The following is a 19,921-nucleotide window of genomic DNA, read 5'->3' as shown; positions in this document are numbered from 1 at the left end:
ACAAAGAGTATTAACAAAACAGTCAAAAACAGCAAAGTAAAAAAAAAATTCAGAGAGAAAAAGGTCGAAGCCAATAAAAAGTGAATTTATCAGGAAAAACTTTCTGTGTTCGTTTATTTTTTACAGCAATGTGACGCTTTTTTGTTTATAAAATTTGACTTCAAAAAATCCCCTAATATAAAGTCAAATAATACGCTAAGTTATGGCTCGAGGGGGGGAAGACTATGTTGTTTGTCATTCCTTAGTCATCACTTAGACATCACAATAATTTTCACCACAATGAAAACAGCAACATATACAGGCAAAAACCAAAAGTTCAATAGAAAAGTGCGAGAAGAAAGTTTGGAAGTCATGCAAACCATAAGTTTTTCTCTGGAAACCTGGGTGATTCATTGAACAACTTCATTTAGCATATGGAAACTATCAGTATGACGATAATGTTCTAGGAATTCAAAAGAAAGCAAAATAATGAATATCCGAAATTTAAAAATATATGAAAACTCGTGGCATCGAAGTCATAAAACCAATTGTTAGAAGTCAAAATTTTGATTGCAGTAGAAAGCATGGAGGTCCCTTGATTATTTAAAATGACTTACAGTTCAAAAAATAAGTTTGAGATCGGTTAATTTTCAAAAATAAATTGGAAAAATATTTATTTTTTAACAGCCATTAGCTGTTTACTCAAAGCATTAGATAGGTTCACTTAATGCTCATTAGCATGCCTATTGCATTTTCAGTCAACTGGTCTATGCCATAGGACTACAAAAATTTAATAAAATCTCAAAGAAAATCAAGATTTTATTAAAAATTACGAAGCCAAAAGAACACAAGAGCGATTCCTAGAAAGCGGATTTTTTTGTTCATTGGGCTTCATTTGACTGTAAATGAGGCTCGTCATTAACGGAATCTCAAAATGAGAAGTGACTAGTCTATAAGTGACTTCAAAAAAAAACAAAAAAATGCACAAATTTGTCTAAAAAAACAGCTCTATAAAAGAATTTGATTTTTCATTGCTCTTGAACGAAGTTCATAGCAATCATTGTAAACGTCTGTGTCTTTTTTATGCAAATTTTTTGCTTGATAGTTTTGCGCTTTTCTTCTAGAGCGTTCTTTGACTTCTCAAGTGACTTTTTTACGCTTTCGTTCATCATTTTTGGGTGATCTCTATTGCTCTCTCCGAAGTAAAGCTTGTTGCTAATATATAATCGATTGCAGTTTGGGAAAAAAATGAATCATAGCGCAGTGGTTAAAGCGGGAGGCTGTGGATCGGGAGGTCTAAGGTTCGAATCCCGTTGGGTGCAAAGTTTTTTGCATTTGCACGCATAAAGAAAAATTGATTAAGGCTATAGACCCTGATTTTAATTGCCTCGCCTGTCGTTCAAGAGCAATTCTTCCGACATAAGTCGGTTTATGTTTTTTTTTTTAAAAACACCAAAACGAGCATTTTTGTTGCCTTTCTATTAGGAATGCAAATTTTTTGCATTTAGTAGCGTGAAATGTAATCTTGAATTAATATTTTTACAGACAAAATCTTAATTCGAACGAAAAATAAGCTAAAGGTGAACAAAATCTTGCCAAATGTCCTGTTTTCACATAAAACTTTAAACCTCGATAACTCCTCGAAAAAAAACGAAATTCATTAAAATCTTTTTAATTCGAATTGCTACGATGGACATTTTTAATGATACCACTAACATTTCTCTACGATGAATATATCGATGAGCCAAAATTGTCTGAACAAAGAAACCCATTTGAGTATATAGTTCCTCCCCCCACAAGTGGGGTCGGAACAAGAATAATGTTTTGTTTAAAAATATGATATTTTATGCTGTGACAAAATACCCAATGCCATAATACCCAGATGGTTCCCTAAGAGCTTTAACTTTTATATTTTGACTCACCGCCCCTTTTGACCGACTACCCTTTTACGGGAGGGGTTTTCGTTCAATTGACTTTTTTGTTTCAATATGGCGATTACAAATTAGCAGTTTGTTTTAAAGGCCTGTTAGGTACATCGGGTATTATGTCATTGGGTATTTTGTCCTGGGCACTGTGTGAAGCCCGAGTGGTTTTTGATTATAGAAATATTACTGAATGGAAATGAGACCCAAGTGCGATTGAAGCTGTGAATGTCGAGTGTCAAAAGCAGCGTCTACTGTGTTTAATTTTTACGCGTGCTTCTTCATTGTCCAATTGCAGTCATTTTTGATCCATTATTGAATTGTTGTTGTTGAACAGTGCGTTATCCGCCTTCCTCTCAGTTACAGAGCACGTGCAATTACATAATAAATCATTATGTAACGGAAAAGATCCATAACATCAATCAATCTTGGAAAATGATGTAATACAAATACAGCTATAGCTAAACGTAATTTTTGAGCAATTTTTCTGTAAATGAGTGTAACACCAGCTCAACAGAGGGTGATACCGTTGTAAATTTTTGTTGCTGTAACTGCTGATTTAACTGTTGATTTCAGGTTGGCTATGTGCCTCTTTTATTATTCACTTATCATACTACTTAACTTGCTCTCGCTACAATGGGCCAAAGTGACTTTGGTTCCCACTCAGAAACTCGGATTGGATGACAACTGTCGCCTTCCTGTGAGATTTGTGGAGTTCGCTGCAGTTGACAATGTGACGAGAGAAAGGTACTTGATGATTTGAGCTTAAATCGAATGACGCATTTTTGCTAATTCTTGTGGATGCCATCAATCTGTAGAATTAATTTTGATTAACAAAGCCGTCAAATCAAAATATAAAATTTGACTACATAGTCCGAACAGGTGTGCTCCTGTAATAAAAGTAACCCAAAACAAAGTCCACTTCGACAGAAATCATGTTTTGGAACATGCTTTCAAAAAAAACTCTGAAATTTTAATTTGCATGTACAAATTTTCTTGCTGAATTAATCAATCGTTTATCAAGGATCTCTGCAGTTTTGAAAGAATGCCTTGGCATTCAATTGCCACACAATATATAAAATTATATGAAATTCTCTTTCCAACAGTTTTATTTGAAAAAAAAATCAGACAAAATATGTAACGGGGCTGGTTGTTTTCGTCAGACAGTGGACATTTTGTCTAAGATGTTAGTGGAACCACGTAGCTCCCAAATTTTTCAATATATTTTTTTTGCTAAATTCAAGCCTGGACCATTTTGACTGATTTCTCAAATAGTTTTTAAACTTCTATGGGAAATTAATTCTGCTAACCGCTAAAGATTTCATTGTGGGACACAAAAAACAAGAATTTGGGAAGTTTTTGACGATACTCAATTTTTGATAGTTTTGCAGCAGTAATAGTTGCTGATATTGTTACAAGTTTCTGTTTCAGATTTGATGACGCAGGGTATCAACAATTTTCAGTTACTCTCAAACAAGGTCCATTTGTTTTTAGTCCTGTTGGTCCTTTTACGCATTTTTTCTGTCTGTTCTGTTTTACTTTGAACAACTTTTCTAAAGTGGACTTTTTGACACCGTGCAATGTGCTCTCATTCAGAATATAAATAGCTGATTTCATTTTGTGACAATTTACGATCAATCAAAATTTTGAGTGTCAATTTTTTTCAATTTTCTGTCTTAAATTATATGGCTGCAAATTTATTTCTACAAAATTTGAATCCCCTTAGTGATTACATAGCACTGATGTGGTGTACAATCGAATCCCCCAGCTATACTTTGAGCTGCTGGTTATTTGTTGATGAGCCAGGCTATTATTGATTTCATGGTAATGTTTTACAATCGAAAGGTTTTGGAATATTCCGTTGCTGTCTTTGTAATTGCTCTCAAGCAAAGTTTGTACAATTATATTAGTCCTGTGTCCTTTTTATGCGATTTTTCAAATGACGATTTTTTGTCTGACCCTTTTACTTTTTGTCCTCAAAACAGGACAAACAGGTAAAGACAGGAGGGCATGAAGCGGTTGAGTAGCTCTGTTAGAGCCTTATGCTTTAATAGCCTGCAAGTATTTAATTCACCAAAGCTGTTTTGAGGAGACGAATTCATGGTGTGGAGGGCTGTTCTTATTCTTAATAGTTTTACCCCCTCAGTCAATCCTTACTGACCCCCCAACATTCCCCGTCCACCCTCTTCCATCTAGCGATTTGAACGGAACGCCCTCTCGTCCATTCTTCCCAATACTAATCCCCATCACTTAATCTCTCTCCCCACTTCGCTCACAAGCGCCGTCCCTAATGCTAGCATCCTTAAGCCCCAGCTGGCTACTACCGAAGCCCACCATTCGCAGGTTGTCTGAGAACAATTCGTTAACTACCGTTTTTAAAAAGTGGGCTTTCAATTCACGTTGATAGCTCCTCATGGAGGTCTTGTGGTATATTTTGTGGTGTATGCATTGGCAGTGCCAACAAAAAAAGTTGTATTGTTTTTCGCAATGTTCTATCTCAATTTTTGAGATTTTTTTGCAATGTTGTATCTATATTTTGTGAGCTTTTTTACTATTTAAAAAAGTTTTATTGTTTTTTGCAATGTTGTATCTCAATTTTTGAGATTTTTTCGCAATGTTGTATCTCAATTTTGTGAGTTTTTTTTACTATTAAGGGCTAAAAATTTTTCGAAGCTTGCAGTTTACTAAATGGGTGATTTATAGTTATCAAGACGCAAATATGGTTTTGAAGATATTATTTTAACGACTTTTAAATATTGTCCGCTTTCAAATTTTTGAACTGTTTTTTTCTGCTTGTTTTTATATGTCCAACCAGAATGCTATGGACCTCCATCATTATTCTTTTTTAGTATTTGGCAGGAAAAACGTTGGTTTTGAAGAAACTCATATCAACGAAATAAAACATATTTGAAATGAATTTTCAGTTTTTGAGATTCCCATTTTTAATAGTCGCAAGTTGATAGGTTTTAATCAAAATTTAACTTCTCAGCATTTAATGAAAGGAAGTTTCTTTTTTGTCTGCTTCTTTTTCTTTTTGAGACTACAGATCTGTAAAGCTATTGCGGCTATTTTCTGGCAATCTGCTTGCTATGTTTGTTTTTTTTACTTCAAGTGGCCAATGAATCTTGTGTTGAGCTGGCAGCAGGCTTTTTGTGAGGATCCTAACGTTACATGGTTTGTGTTGAATACCTTAACTCCAAGAACCAGAACCAAATATTTAGGTTTTTTGGTATTTTCAGGTTTTTAGCTTCTCCAGCTGTATTTACAATTTCTAGAACTTCTATCCTGGAACACCGAAGTTTCTCTGATTAATACCCCGTTACAGTAAAGGAGCGACTTTGTCCGGAAGGCGAATATATATTCACACTTCTTTTTATAAGTCTTACGGACAAAGTTGCTCCTTTAAATAACTCAATAACAATAAAATTGGTAAGAATCCCAAATAGCTATCAAATAAAATCAAAATCATTAGCATGATTCAAAAATGAAGCGCGTCGTAGCTGGAAAAGAACAAGAAAAGATTGTCACCCTCTTTAAACAATTGCGTATACGTTAAAAACTTTGAAACGTTGTTAAGAATTCTGAAAGTTATTCTGTTCTCCTTATTATGAAAAGAAAAGCTTTCCTCCGAGGATATTACGATTTTTTTAATCATTACTTGTGTGCTATCGGAAATGAGATAACCAACCAGTTACAAAAAAAGGCAATAAGGATCAATTGGTTTTACATGATAAGTCAATGATATTCTGTAAAACAACTGTAGTTGAAATTCTTTAAAATACAATTGAACTTGACAACAATTCATCCTGTGGTCTTGACAAGATACTTAACTTTGTTGTTAAAAACTAACTCGGATATAACAGCCCTAACTTTATTTTGTTTAATGTAAGGGTAGAGATATTTCCTACGGTTTTTGTGGAAGCCAAAGCTATTGCAGTTTTTAGAAGATGCTTAAAACATGAAAAAAACTCGTCCTATGTTGTTGCTAAGTATCTGGACCATAAGTTATTTTCAAAACAGCATACAGATTCTTCCAATGAAGCGCATTTTTTTAGCTGGTAAACATTGTTAGAAGTTGTAAAAAAATATCAGTCGTCAATTTTCTCGATCTTAAGAACAGTTGACACAATAAACCATGCGTGCGTTGTACGTGGTAATTGCTCAGAATGGTCCAGGTCGCCTCTATCAAATAGATTCCAAAACTGCATATTAATTGTAATATATCATAATTAAGAAAATGAAGTTGCGGTGTTCCCGAAGGATCACTACTTGGCCCTCTTATATTATAATAATTTCTATTTTGTACTATATTTGTTTCTATATTTAATTTTTTAATTTAATTTATAAAGAATTTATATAACATATTATATTACATCATTTTAAAATATATTATACATTATAATTTTTGGATTGGCGATTTACCCGACTTATGTGAAAGTACTATTTTTAATTGCCTTCAAACGTAACAATTATATTAGTCCTGTTGGTCTTCTTTATGCGATTTTTCGCTTGACCGATTTTTCGCTTGACCCATTTATTTTTTCGTCCATAGAAACGGGATAAACAGGTAGCGCCCAGCGGGCATTGAGTTCCATTAGAGGCCCTTAGCTGCGTTTAGTAGTCCTTCAAGAGCTTATTGTGTTGAGGCTACTGGGGTTAAAGGGTCATTTTGAGCCAGAAATGTTGTCATTTTTCGTGTTTTTTCGTCATTTTGCGAATTGTTGGACTAGTCTAAAAATGGGGCTGGTTAAAGTTAATAAAGGTCTTTCGCAGGACATAAGTACTCTTTTTGACCATTTTAAGAGTTTCAAGTTTTTTAAAGGTTTTTGAAAATTTTTGTCACTCTTTGAGTTTTTCAGCCCTAGATGTCAATTAACATCCTCTGGGGTTTGATAATAGGTTGCTGCATAGTTTCTAGTGGTAATGGAATGGTTTTCAATTTTTAACATCATGAATATAAGCACTTTTTGATAAACTTGATTTTTTTAAAATTTTTCTGACACTTAATTGCCATTATTCATTTTTTTTTTCCAGCTCCAGGGGCTAAAAACATCCTTAGGTGTTTGATAATAAGTTACTGAAAATTTTTTATTGGCCATGGAATAGTTTTCAAGTTTTTAATATCACAAATTTTAGCAATTTTTTGATAAAACTTGTAATTTTTTACAAATGTTTTGGAATTTTTTTGTTTTTTTTTATGTTTCTCCACCTCACGAGCCAAGGAACCTCTTCTGGGGTTTGATAAGAGGTTACTGTTTTGTCTTGATGTAATAGAATGTTTTTCAAGATTTGGAATTGAATGGCATTTTTTTCATTTTTTTCCATTTATTGTCATTTTTCATGGTTTTTCAGCCTCAGGGTTTGGAAAACCTTTTTTAGGACTTGATAATAAGTTACTGATAATTTTTTGTTGGCCATGGAATAGTTTTCAACTTTTTAAAATTACAAATTGTATCAATTTTTTTGCAATTCTTTCAATTTTTCGGAAATATGTTGTCATTGTTTAGGTTTATCCAGCTTCAAGAGCCAAGGACCTTCCTCTAGGGTTTGATAATAGGTTACTACATAGTTTGCCGATGCAATGTAATGTTTTTCTTTTATTATCACGAATTTGAGCAATTTTTTAAAAAAATATTTGCAGTTTTCTTTTTTATTTTTGAATTTTATTCACTTTTTCCGGCACCAGCGGCCCAGGGACCTCCTCCATAGTTTGATAATAAATTGTTGAATACTTTTTGGAAATAATGGATAGGTTTTCAATATTTTAATGACTCGAGTTTTAGCAATTTTTTGAAATCTTATATATTTTTTTCAAACTCTAGGAGAATCATTATATTCCAAGTTTATGGAACTTTATGAGCCAGTGAAACTGTTTAAGGCTTGAAATAGGGATACTGGATAGTCTCTTTAAACAATGAAACGGTTCTGAAGATATTAATATCACGAATTTTAGCAAAATTGTGTTAAAATTTGCAATTGTTTTTGGCCTTTTCCTATTTTAACAATCATTACTGGCCAGCAAAACTTTTTATGTCTTTCAGATGGGTTACATGACAGCACTCCATAGACAAAAAATGGTTTTGAACATTTTTTCAGTGCAAAATCTTGAAACATATTTAAATTTTGAATTTTTCAGTTTTCTATATGATCTAATCACTAAACAAGGCTACAGAACTAAAAGTTACAGATTCGACTCTCATCATGGAAAATATTTCTAGCTTTCTCTCTCTGTTAGTTGGGGTTTCTCTCTTCTCGTTCTTGTTCACTTTTCATCTCTCTCACACTCGATTTCTCTCTTTCCTTAACTCTTTTGTTGATGCTGCACATCAGCTGCTTATATGTGGCGTGATGTCATCATGTATTACCCTCATTAACACTGAATTATAGATATGTTTTTTCATGAATGACTGAACTAGCGCTTTTTATGCAACCTTTGTTAATTGCTCTCAATCGAAGTTTGTAGCAATTATTTTAATCCTGTTGGTATCTTTTTATCCAATTTTTTCGCTTGACCGATTCTTCATCTGACCCATTAGACTTGTCATCTTCAGAAAGGGGACGAAGAGGTTGCGCCAAGTGGGCTTTAATTTCTTTTAGAGAATTTCAGATTACTAGTCTCCAAGTATGCGTTTCATAGAAACTGTTTTGGAGACATACTTATGGTGTTAAGGGCGGTTCTTAGAAATTGATTCCCCACCCCCAGCACAGCCAATCCGCTGCGGGCAACTTACACCCCTTCAGTGAAACTAAAGCTAGCCTCACTAAACAGTGGCTAGCTACCGATGGAGGCAACCGCTCGCCGGTCGTTTGAGAGCAGTTCGCCCGACGGTAGTCGGTTATGTTTTGATTTGGCCGACGACACCGACGTCTTTAGGTACCACAATCGAAGTCAAGTGGAGTCAGAACTTTAAAGAAAATAAAACACAGTCCTCGCGAGGTATATAGCAGCTTAGTCAATTTGTTTTTTTTTTGATAATGTCGAGAGGATTTAGATGTTGAAAAAAGTAATTTTTATTATCATAAGACAAAGGAAGTTTTTATACTCAATGGTTTCGAATTAGTAAAACATATTTTCCTTATAAGTTGGCAATGTTTTGATATCATTTTCCTGCATGGTAAATAGTCTCCGAAATAGAACTGGCTTTTTAGTGGAAACATGAATCCTGCTGCATTAATAGTATGAGATTTGGCCGATTTTTGAAAGTTTTGGAGGTTCTAGCACAAAAGAAGAAAAAAAACTACTGCATTACATGCATTTGACCTTAGTGTAATGCGTACATGACTGTTTTCTCCGGCTATTTTCGGGTACGCATGGAATTTGTTTAGGCATTTCATTTGACAAAAAAGGAAAAAAATTTCTGACTTTAATCTTTTTTTGGTTACTCTGATAATCAGATAAGCCGTAGTTGACTAATAATCGAGACGCAGGATGTGAGGACAGTAAATCCTGTTGCCTGTCCGTTTTGAGTCTCTTTATAGGTTTAAATTTAAGTTAACTGTAAATTATTGTGTACTTGGAGAATTTAATTCCCAAGAATTTAATTTAATTCATTCTTTCTGATCCAACTGAAGCTTTATCATATCAGAGTATATCCTAACCGTGATCTACAGTTGACTGTTGATGGTCCGTATCCTGATCTTGTTTGATTTTGTTTGAGACCAGCATATAAAGGGTCAAATTAACACCAAATTGTTCTGTATCACTTTTTTTCAGACTGAACTCAACTGTGGGAACAGTGTCATTCAAGCTGGCGCCCATTGATTCTTCTAATGGGAGACCCAGATACAGACCGGAGACCCTTGACATGAAAGACGGCTCATATATCATCAGATGGCGCTTAGTGGTATCATTTCAGCACCAATTGAGATTAACTGTGGTGTTGAATGAAGAGGAGGCTTTCTCGCACACATATCCAGGTATAAAAATAACAAATTGTTAAAATTATTTTTCCAAATACAGAGGGTTATTTGGGTGATTGGATATTAGGCGAAACCTCGATTGCAGACAATAGGCAAAAATCCTGAATTAAAGTTTTTTGGAAATTAGGCTAATAGCAATTAAAACATTTAAGAGGTACTTCATAATCCTTTTGATGCTGTTGTGAACTGTTCCTGAGAGTCGTCTTTACAGGGAAGCGTGTCGTTAAAAGTACATGCCAATTGGATCATTTTAATGTTTTTGCTTTGCTTTACTCTTTCATCACAGCCAATTTGCTGGTTTATAAAATTAACAGTGAAAGAATAGAGAATGTTTTAAATTACTTATCAAAAGTTTTAATGTAAATAATTCAGAATTACTGGCTGAAAACAACTCACGAAAAATTGGAGTTGGGAGGTTAAGTCACATCGTCAAAATGCTGAAAATTCAAAATGTCTGCTAATCTATGCAGTTCTGAAAGACATAAGTGCAGAAGGGGGCATCCAAACCACATAAGATAGTACCTTACATCGTAAATTGAGGGCAACATATCAGAATTCAGCGGGGGGATGGAGTGCGTTTCCGGTGTTCGAAAGTATTGGGGGACGAGCAAGGACGTCAGGGGCGGAATGAAGTGGGTGGGTGGTTGAGGTTCTAACTCCCGAGAGTTGCTCCTCACACCAGATACAAGTATTCGGCAATTTCAGTGAATCGCATAATAGAGACTAGTAAAGCTCTTCTAGACTTATTGATTTTTGCAAGTTCTAAATTGCTCTCATTCAGTAAGGCTGTTGCGATTGTCAGCTAGGAGATTTGAAAGCTGTAGTTGTTCAGTGGACAAAATTAAACCCTTCCGTTGTCGATACTTTTTGCACCCATGAGTTTTCTTGGCTACACCCCTTTTGAACTAAGTCGACTCGCGTGTTGTTCGAGAGCCATTCGTTTGATGTAAGTCAGTTTATATTTTTGGGCCGGCTAGTCTTTTTAATAGCCGCACAGCGATAGCTGGGGCTATTATTGGCCTTCTCTTGGTTTTTTTTTATTTCGTCGTCATGATTTTTGTTACGACCATATGACGTCACAGCCACTTTTTGTTCGTTCGTTCATGCAATTTCAACTGAATTGCATGTGTGACGTCATTTTTCGCTCTTAGTGGAGCGAGTTTTTTCGTTCATGCGCGTGATTAAGTTTTTGGTCACACTTGACTTACCTCACTCTCAAAAATGACTTCCCCACTTTGAAATTGACTTTTGTTTACTTTAATTCAAAGAGATAAGGTCAAATGGGTGTGTGTCACTCTAAATGAAGGTTATTCGAGAGCAGCTAATAGAGGCAGCAATAACTTATACAGATTTTTAATCAAAATACAACAGATCAGCCTTCAATGAAAAGACGAATTTTTTTGGTCTGTCTTTTTTGCTGTTTTTTTAGACGGCCGATCTACGAATCTATTGCGGCTATTTTCTGGCAATCTGCCAGCTATGTTAATGCATTTTTTGCTCTTCCGATTTTTTGTCATAGCGTTCTTTCGTCTTATCAACAATTGTTGTGACTTTTAATCTTGAGAAACGGTTAAACTGGTAAAGCTCGAGAACAAGAAGTTGATTAGAAGTTCTAGAAAAGCTTTGCTAGTCTAATTATGCGATTCCTTAAAAGTGACGAAGAGACTTGTATCTGGTGCGAGGAGCGGCTCGTCGGAGTTAGAACATCAACCACCCCACCCACTTCATTCCGCCTCTGACGTCCTTGCTCGTTCCCCAATCCTTCCGAACCCCCACCGCACACCATCCCCCTGATAAAATACCTGGAGGTCCTCTAACACTTCATTTATTATGTTTTTCCTTGTCATCTATTTTTTTCAGTTGGATGAAAAAGTATTTTGCTATCTGTAAATTAATTAGTTGACCCTTGAACTTTTTCTTATAAAGTAAAGCTTTCCTTATTTTTGCAGTAGGAAAAGTAGGTGAATTTTCAGTAGATCTAAAACACTTTGTTTTCTAACTTGAATTTTCGAACAATAAATGACAAAGGAGGCTGGGTAATCTGCGTTTGCACATAATGTTTTCCTGCCCATTCACATTTTTGACTTCATTGTCTACCAAATGAAGAGGAGATTGGAAACTTGCAAAAATTTGCATGCTGTTGAAAAATGATTGATGTTTGAGTAGAAAAAAGTCGTTAGAAGCTGAAATTGATAAATGAATTAAATCGTGTGTTGTTGCGTTAGAGGGCTGATGAGATCTACTAATATTAAGACTACAAAACGAGACAAACGACAATTTAAGCAGAAAAAAATTAATTGCGGCAAAAACCCTATATCTTTTTTCAAAAATAATTAACAATACCAAATACCATCAGATAAAATCTACACTACAACATCGTTCAACAGAAAGTTTATGGGACTTTTCTCTAGTGGGACTTTGTAACATGTCCTCAAAAAAGGAAAAAAGAGGGCAACGTTCAAAAGTTCGAATGTTTGAATCTAAATGTTTTCAAAAGTCCTGACAACTATCAGCTTTTTAGCTAAAAAGTACTCGAGAGTCACTTGTAGCTCTTTTTGAAGCCACTGAGGCCTGTCGCTGGTTACACTAAATCGAAAGACCAAAAATAAATTGAAGTAGAGGCAGAAATCAAACATTTAAAAACAATTTACAAAAGCAGGAAGTGTTTTAGCATCAAAATCATTAGCCATTAACCGAAAAGTTTGTATATGTTAACGTGGGTCTCATATAAAGAACGATAGAACCTTTATTTAAAGAGACCATGTTGAAATATAACGAAAGACCGCAAGTATTGTTCAGCATAAAAAAACTCACAACATTTTTAGTGAAAACACCGTGTCCAAGTCATAAAAGGATCAGTTATAACTTAAAACCAGTAGAGAGTTTAATGTTTTCTGTGTGTGTATGTGTGTATGACCTGTCATAGATTAAGCTAAGTTAAAACGTGATGAGAATATTTAATCAGAATCATTCGTACGTCAACAAGAACAGCAGTTACAGCAAAACCCAAAAATTTAACGAAAAGACGCGAGAATATGTTTTTGAAGCAGCTAAACACTTAGGCTTTTGGCTCAAATTATTTTAGAATTTTAGTTGGCCTTTTCTCAGTGACCTCCCATTATTGTGATAACGTGACAAAACGTCCAATCCCATTTACGAAACCATCCGCAATCAATGCCTAATTCTGTTCTCGAATACCCCAACAGGATATCAAATAGACCTGTCTATAATCAGAATAAGTCTTAAGGCTGCGATAACAATTACAGGCAAAAACTGAAATTTCAATAACATTTAGCGAAAAAACTGTCGAAGCTATTACAATGAGCTATTGGCTCAAATTTGTTTGTATGTTTAGCTGGGTTTCCTTTCGACGCCAAAAAAGCTTCTCAATGTTTTAATAATACGACAGGACCTAGGACCTCGAAAATATCAATTTTATGAAAATATACAAAAACACAAATTTTATATATAAAAAATATACAAAAACACAAATTTTATAAAACACAAGTCATATAACCAATAATTAAAAATAAGTAGGCGTTTAACCGATTTTTGTCTTACTAGAGAGAAAAAAGGGTTCCTCTCATTGGTTAGACCTAGCTACAACAGAAATAAGATGAAAAATTAGGCAAAAATCAAAAAGAGTTTTTTTTAAAGTCGTTACAGCCATTCGTATGAAGTAAAAAGCATCAAATAGGCTCACTGCTCTTGAGGAAGCAAATCGGATTTTCTTTATTGAAGCTAAGTTATTAGAATACAGAGAGTTTAACAAACACAGTCAAAACTCAATAATTCAAAGTTGACGAAAACATGAAAATGTGTCGAAGCAATTAAGAACATGAGCTATTCTCTAAAATGTTTGAAAAGAGTTCAAAAATGACTGCGCTCCTTTACAGTCCGAATCCTCTTGATTGTAAAAATCTACGATGAGACCAAAACTAAACTTTCTGCAGCTGCGCGTCTGTTGAAAGCAAGTAATTTGTCCAATTCTGCGCGTACTACATCATTTGAAACAACAATTTTGTTCAAAAAAATATAAGTTGGAAAAATAACGCTAAAACTGAACACAAAATAACGCTAAAATCACGTCAAATTGTTACTGTTCACAAAAAGTTTAAACCTCAATAATTTCTCGGAAAAAAAAGAAATTCAAAATTTTTTAAAATTATTTTATAGACTTGAAGGGCTTTTTAGTGGTAACTCTTACAACAATTTACGATGATTATATCGATCGGCCAAAATTGACCGGACAAAAAGCAGCTAAGCTCATAGTCCGCCCCAATAAAGTGGATCCGCAACAATAAGCTTTAATATAGTGATAGATTTTTCAGGATTTTCATATTTGAACCCAAATTTGTTAGTTTAGCTTGGTATTCATCAGCCGATGAATTTTATATTTTTAAGAGGGTTTCTTATAGAACTAATGCTTATATCTTGAAAATGTGTTTTGGAAATTTTAGCGTTTACTTTCTGTTAGACTTCAAAAGATTGTTGATTTTTTTATCCGAGAACTGATGTACTTTTTGCTGTATCTCTCCCCAAAAGCGTCCAAATTTCGCTTAACAACAAAGTTGGACTCGTGCGAAGTTCCTCGCCAACAATTTTGGAGACTTATAACCGATAGATGAATGTTTGAAAGCCACTCAACTGAGTTCAAAGGTGAGAGTACGGAATTAAAACCACGTAGATGAAAACAGATGCAAATAACATTGATGAGTTATTGCTCATTTTCCCTTTGTTTTGAACATTTGCTTGTGTTTCAATTTTATAGCGCAGACTATAAAGTACAGATCGTGTATATATCGATAGATGATTGTGAAATCTTTGTTTGTTCAGATGGGATGTTGGCCGAGGAGTGTAACTGTCCTTTTGAGGACCCGAACCTGTGGACAAACGCCATTGCATGCCCCGCTGCATCCAAATTCAATCAAATCCATCTGGATTTCCATACTTTTCCTAGCATTCCGCTGGAAAGACTGGCTTTTGAGATCCCTGACAGGTTCAACAAGAGTCATGCAATGATCCATTATACAATTATTAGCAATCAGGTCAGTGACGATTGAATCAGTTATTTTTCTAAACATATCTAACCAAACTAATACACTTTTTTGATATATAATAGCACTTGCTAGGCAGTGAAGTAGCTATTGAAATGAAAATACGTGTTTATATGGGTACAATTTGGTCATTTTTGCGCCGCAATTAGTGAAGCGAAAATAGAATCTGAACTTTTCATAGCAGGCAAAACAGAAACTGGCGCCAAATAAAGTGCAGGAGCACTAAATAAATGATTTTCAATGCCGGCACAGCGCATTGGGACGTTATGCCTTCGGTAGTGTTCTTCACTAATGCAAGATGTCCGTTTATCAAAAGTTTGACACCAAGTGTCTGATGCTGTCATATAAATTACGTAACGTTGCATATTATATTTTTAGCTGACTCAACTATTGTAATGTAAGTATTGATTTATAGGTGCATCAAGAGGCGACTTTTGGGTTGACTAGTTATCCATGCTTTAAGTTATTCCTGTTGAATATCATATTTTACCTTTAATTTAATATCGCATGATTCCAAAGTTTATTTGGTGACAAAATATATTTGGCTTAACAACGTGTTCGATAAAATGTTTTCATTATTAATTGCTCTCGAACAAAATGTGTAGCAATTATATTAATCCGGTGGTGTTTTTTAAGCGATTTTTTGCTTGACCGATTTTTCGTCTGACCCATTCGACTTTTTGTCCTCAAAAGCGGGATAAACACGTAGCGCCCAGAGGGCATTTTATTCTCTTAAGAGTCTTTCAGCTCACTAGTCTCCAAGTATGCGATTCAGAAACTGTTTTGGAAACGTATACTCATAGTGTTAAGGTTGGTTCTTAGAGTTTTGACCCCCGTTCTTAGAGACCCCCCGCTGCGCTCACCTCACGACCCTTAATCTAAGTCTAGCCTCTAAACCGTAGCTAGCTACTGACAAAGCCCACCGTGCACGGGTCGTTTGATAGCAATACGCAATGTTTTGATGATTTTCTAGTGAACAATTCATTATTAATTGCTCTCGAACAAAATGTGTAGCAATTATATTAATCCGGTGGTGTTTTTAAGCGATTTTTTGCTTGACCGATTTTTTGTCTGACCCATTCGACTTTTTGTCCTCAAAAGCGGGATAAACACGTAGCGCCCAGAGGGCATTTTATTCTCTTAGAGTCTTTCAGCTCACTAGTCTCCAAGTATGCGATTCAGAAACTGTTTTGGAAACGTATACTCATAGTGTTGAGGTTGGTTCTTAGAGTTTTGACCCCCGTTCTTAGAGACCCCCCACTGCGCTCACTTCATGACCCTTAAGCTAAGTCTAGCCTCTAAACCGTAGCTAGCTACTGACAAAGACAACCGTGCACGGGTCGTTTGATAGCAATACGCAATGTTTTGATGATTTTCTAGTGAACAATGCGGCTCGTTAATGTGCGTTCGCACATGATGTTCCGACCCGAGCTCATCTACATTTTGACTTAATTTTCAACCAAATGAAGCAAATAACAAAAATAGATGTTTGAGTTTAAAACAATCGTTACACAACCTATCTACTAATTGAATTACATAATGCCATGCCTTATTACAGCGCTAATGTGATCTGACCTTAAAGAGACTACGAGACACAAAACAACCAAAAAATTAACAAACAAAAAAGTCACGACAACTTCCTAACTATACAGCGGATGGAAAGTTTTCTTATTGAGACTATGTTACAAGTCAACAAAGAGAACTATCAATGAAGCGAAATTCAAAAATTACATTTTTTAAACCAAGAAAATTCGAAAGTCTTAAAAATCATTAGCTTAAAACTAAATAATCTTTGATAAACAACTAAAAAGTTGTTGCAAAACCAAGAGGCCTTTTCTTTGGGTAGACTAAGCCTTAAAAACAAACTAAAGAAAAAAATTAGAAACGATTTGCGAAAATAAACTATTGCTACCATTAAAATCATTAGCTATTATCTGAATATTATGTATTTTTAATTTAATTCTTATTTCTACTAATTCAGCTGCAGGAATTATACCGAAAGATTAAATAAGTTTATTTGGGCCAGATTTGTAGGCCATTTGGAGCTGTTACTACGCGATTGTTCTGAAACAGATTGGAAACGCAAAAAATGACTACTCAAAAAACGTTCATAAAAACGCATATTGTCCAACAAACAAAGCATCGGTGACAAATATTATCAGTAGATATGTTTTTTTTTGAAATACGAGAAACCGGATGTGACATCTCATTGATGATAATAATTTGACGAAAAGAACAACAAAAACTGAAAAGTTTGAAAAATGTTTGAAAATGTATATCATAAACTTGAAGACTAAGGGCTATAAACTGACCAACTGCTTCGGGCAACGTCAATAATTCAATCCTCAACTTAAAGCTTAAGAGACTTGTGAGCAATTTACAGCTGCTTAAGGAACAAAAACAGACAAAAACAGCAATTTCAAGAAAAAAATTCAGCGAGAAAGTTGTCGAAGGCATTAAAAAATGAATTTTTCACTAAAAACTTTTCTATGGTCAATTAATTTTTAACAGCAATGGGATTTCTCTTTTTTATCAATATAAATTCAAGAAGTCAAATATGAACAGATACACTAGAACCACGAAATTTTTGAGAAAACTCGTAGTATAAACGCCATTAATTTCATTAGCTTCCAAAGGAATCCACTAAACACTCTAAACGAAGCCTAAATGGGAGAACAAGTTTGTTTGCCATTCCTATTTTGTCAATAAGGCCATACAACAAGTTATTGACGACTAAGACTGACTAGCTGTCCACGAAAAAAGTCAAGGATCGGTTAATGTTCAAATAAAATTCGAAAAAAACTTTTAAAGTCTTAAGAGCCATTAAACTTAAAGCTTTTAACGGAGGTCAAAAACTACGCTAAACAATCACGATGGTAGGCAAAAGATAATTGTCATGCATAGAGATCAATAAGAGATCACAATAAGTCTTAAGACTATGAAAACAACAACAAAGACAGGCATTACCCAAAAATTCAGTAGAAAAGTGCCAGAAGAAAGTGTCGGAGCAATTTAAATCCTGAGTTCTTCTCTAAAAACGTCATATAAAATCCGTTTAACGTCTTCCGATAACCAATGGGAACTATCAGTATGAGGACAATGTGATAAGATTTCAGAAAGATTCAAAAATAAGAAAAATACCCGAAAATTTTATAAAAAATATTAAAGTTAGTGGCATTGAAGTTTTAAAACTAATAGGTAGAAGATAAAACCGCTAACCAGATTATTCTTGGCTGCACTAAAAATAAAAAGAGATCCTGTAAGTACCAAGAATGACTAACAGTCCACGAAAAAAGTTTAGGATCGGTTAATGTTCAAAAAAATTTTCGAAAAACTTTTTTTAAGTCGTAACAGCCATTAAACTCAAAAGCCTTTAACGGAGGTCAAAAACTACGCTCAGAAATAAACGATGCTTGAAAAAAAATTTTTGTCATGCATAGACAATCAATAAGAGATCACAAGAGATAAAACTTTAAGACAATGTAAACAACAATAAGAACAGGCGGAAACCAAAATTCAGTAGAAAAGTGCGAGAACAAAATTTCGAAGCCATTTAAAACATTAGCTTTTCTCTGAAAACTTTATCTATAATCTACTGAATATCTTTTGCAAGCAAATGGGATTAGAATAAAGTTTGGATAATGTGTATAATATTTGGATAGTGTGATAAGAGTTCAAAAGTATCCAATAACAAGCAAATAACCAAAAAAATTTATTTTAATTTTGAATTCTTGTGTCATTGAAGTCATATAATCATTAGTTAGAAGATAAAACCCCCAACGAAGTTCATATTAGTTTCAGTAGAAAGCAATTGGGTTCTGTCAATACTGAGACTGACTAACAGTTCACGAAAACTTTACGATTCTTTAATGTTCAAAAATTTTTCGGAAAATTTTTTTAAATTTCTTAACAGCCATTAAATTCAAAAATTTCAACGGAATTAATAAGTTCGCTTAAATATGCTTCAAAAAGAGAATGGTGATGTTTGTCATGCATAGGTAATCAATAAGACATCACAACAAGTCTTATGACTATGAAAACAAAAACAGCAATTTCAAGAAAAAAATTGAGCGAGAAGTGTCGAAGGCATTAAAAAAATGAATTTTTCGCTAATAACTTTTCTATGTTCAATTAATTTTAACAGCAATGGGATTTCTTTTTTTTATCAATAAAAATTCAAGAAATCAATTATGAAAAAATACATTAGAACCACGAAATTTTTGAGAAAACTCGTAGTATAAACGCCATTAATTTCAAAAGCTTCCAAAGGAATCCACTAAACACTCTGAACGAAGCCTAAATGGGAGAACAAGTTTGTTTGCCATTCCTATTTTGTCAATAAGGCCATATAACAAGTTATTGACGACTAAGACTGACTAGCTGTCCGCGAAAAAAAGTTAAGGATCGGTTAACGTTCAAAAAAATTTCGAAAAAACTTTTAAAGTCTTAGCCTTTAAACTTAAAAGCTTTTAACGGAGGTCAAAAACTACGCTAAACAAACACAATTGCCGGCAAAAGATAATTGTCATGCATAGAGATCAATAAGAGATCACAATAAGTCTTAAGACTATGAAAACAACAACAAAGGCAGGCAATAACCAAAAATTCAGTAGAAAAGTGCCAGAAGAAAGTGTCGGAGCAATTTAAATCCTGAGTTCTTCTCTAAAAACGTCATATAAAATCCGTTTAACGTCTTCCCTTAACCAATGGGATTTATCAGTTTGAGGACAATGTGATAAGATTTCAGAAAGATTCAAAAATAAGAAAAATACCCGAAAATTTTATAAAAAATATGAAAGTTAGTGGCATTGAAGTTTTAAAACTAATAGGTAGAAGATAAAACCGCTAACCAGATTATTCTTGGCGGCACTAAAAATAAAAAGGGATCCTGTAAGTACCAAGAATGACTAACAGTCCACGAAAAAAAGTTTAGGATCGGTTAATGTTCAAAAAAATTTTCGAAAAACTTTTTTTAAGTCATAACAGCCATTAAACTCAAAAGCCTTTAACGGAGGTCAAAAACTACGCTCAGAAATAAACGAT

General features: G+C 34.3%; 1 protein-coding gene across 2 annotated transcripts in view; it reads left to right on the top strand.

The window, feature by feature from the left end:
- Positions 1 to 2,325: 2,325 nt before the first annotated feature.
- The window catches only part of LOC142340969 (protein O-glucosyltransferase 3-like), a 72,539-nt gene continuing 54,943 nt past the window's right edge, over positions 2,326 to 19,921 (top strand). For both annotated transcript variants that reach the window (XM_075391772.1, XM_075391773.1), the window contains exons 1-3: positions 2,326 to 2,648; positions 9,616 to 9,818; positions 14,658 to 14,869. In XM_075391772.1, the coding sequence (XP_075247887.1) occupies positions 2,485 to 2,648; positions 9,616 to 9,818; positions 14,658 to 14,869 (579 nt within the window). In that variant the 5' untranslated portion in view covers positions 2,326 to 2,484. The remainder of the gene's footprint in view (positions 2,649 to 9,615; positions 9,819 to 14,657; positions 14,870 to 19,921) is intronic.

Source organism: Convolutriloba macropyga, chromosome 6 (genome assembly GCF_964194025.1).
Source record: "Convolutriloba macropyga chromosome 6, txConMacr16.3, whole genome shotgun sequence".
NCBI classification, from domain to species: domain Eukaryota; kingdom Metazoa; phylum Xenacoelomorpha; order Acoela; family Convolutidae; genus Convolutriloba; species Convolutriloba macropyga.
This window is presented reverse-complemented; position numbering and strand designations above follow the sequence as displayed.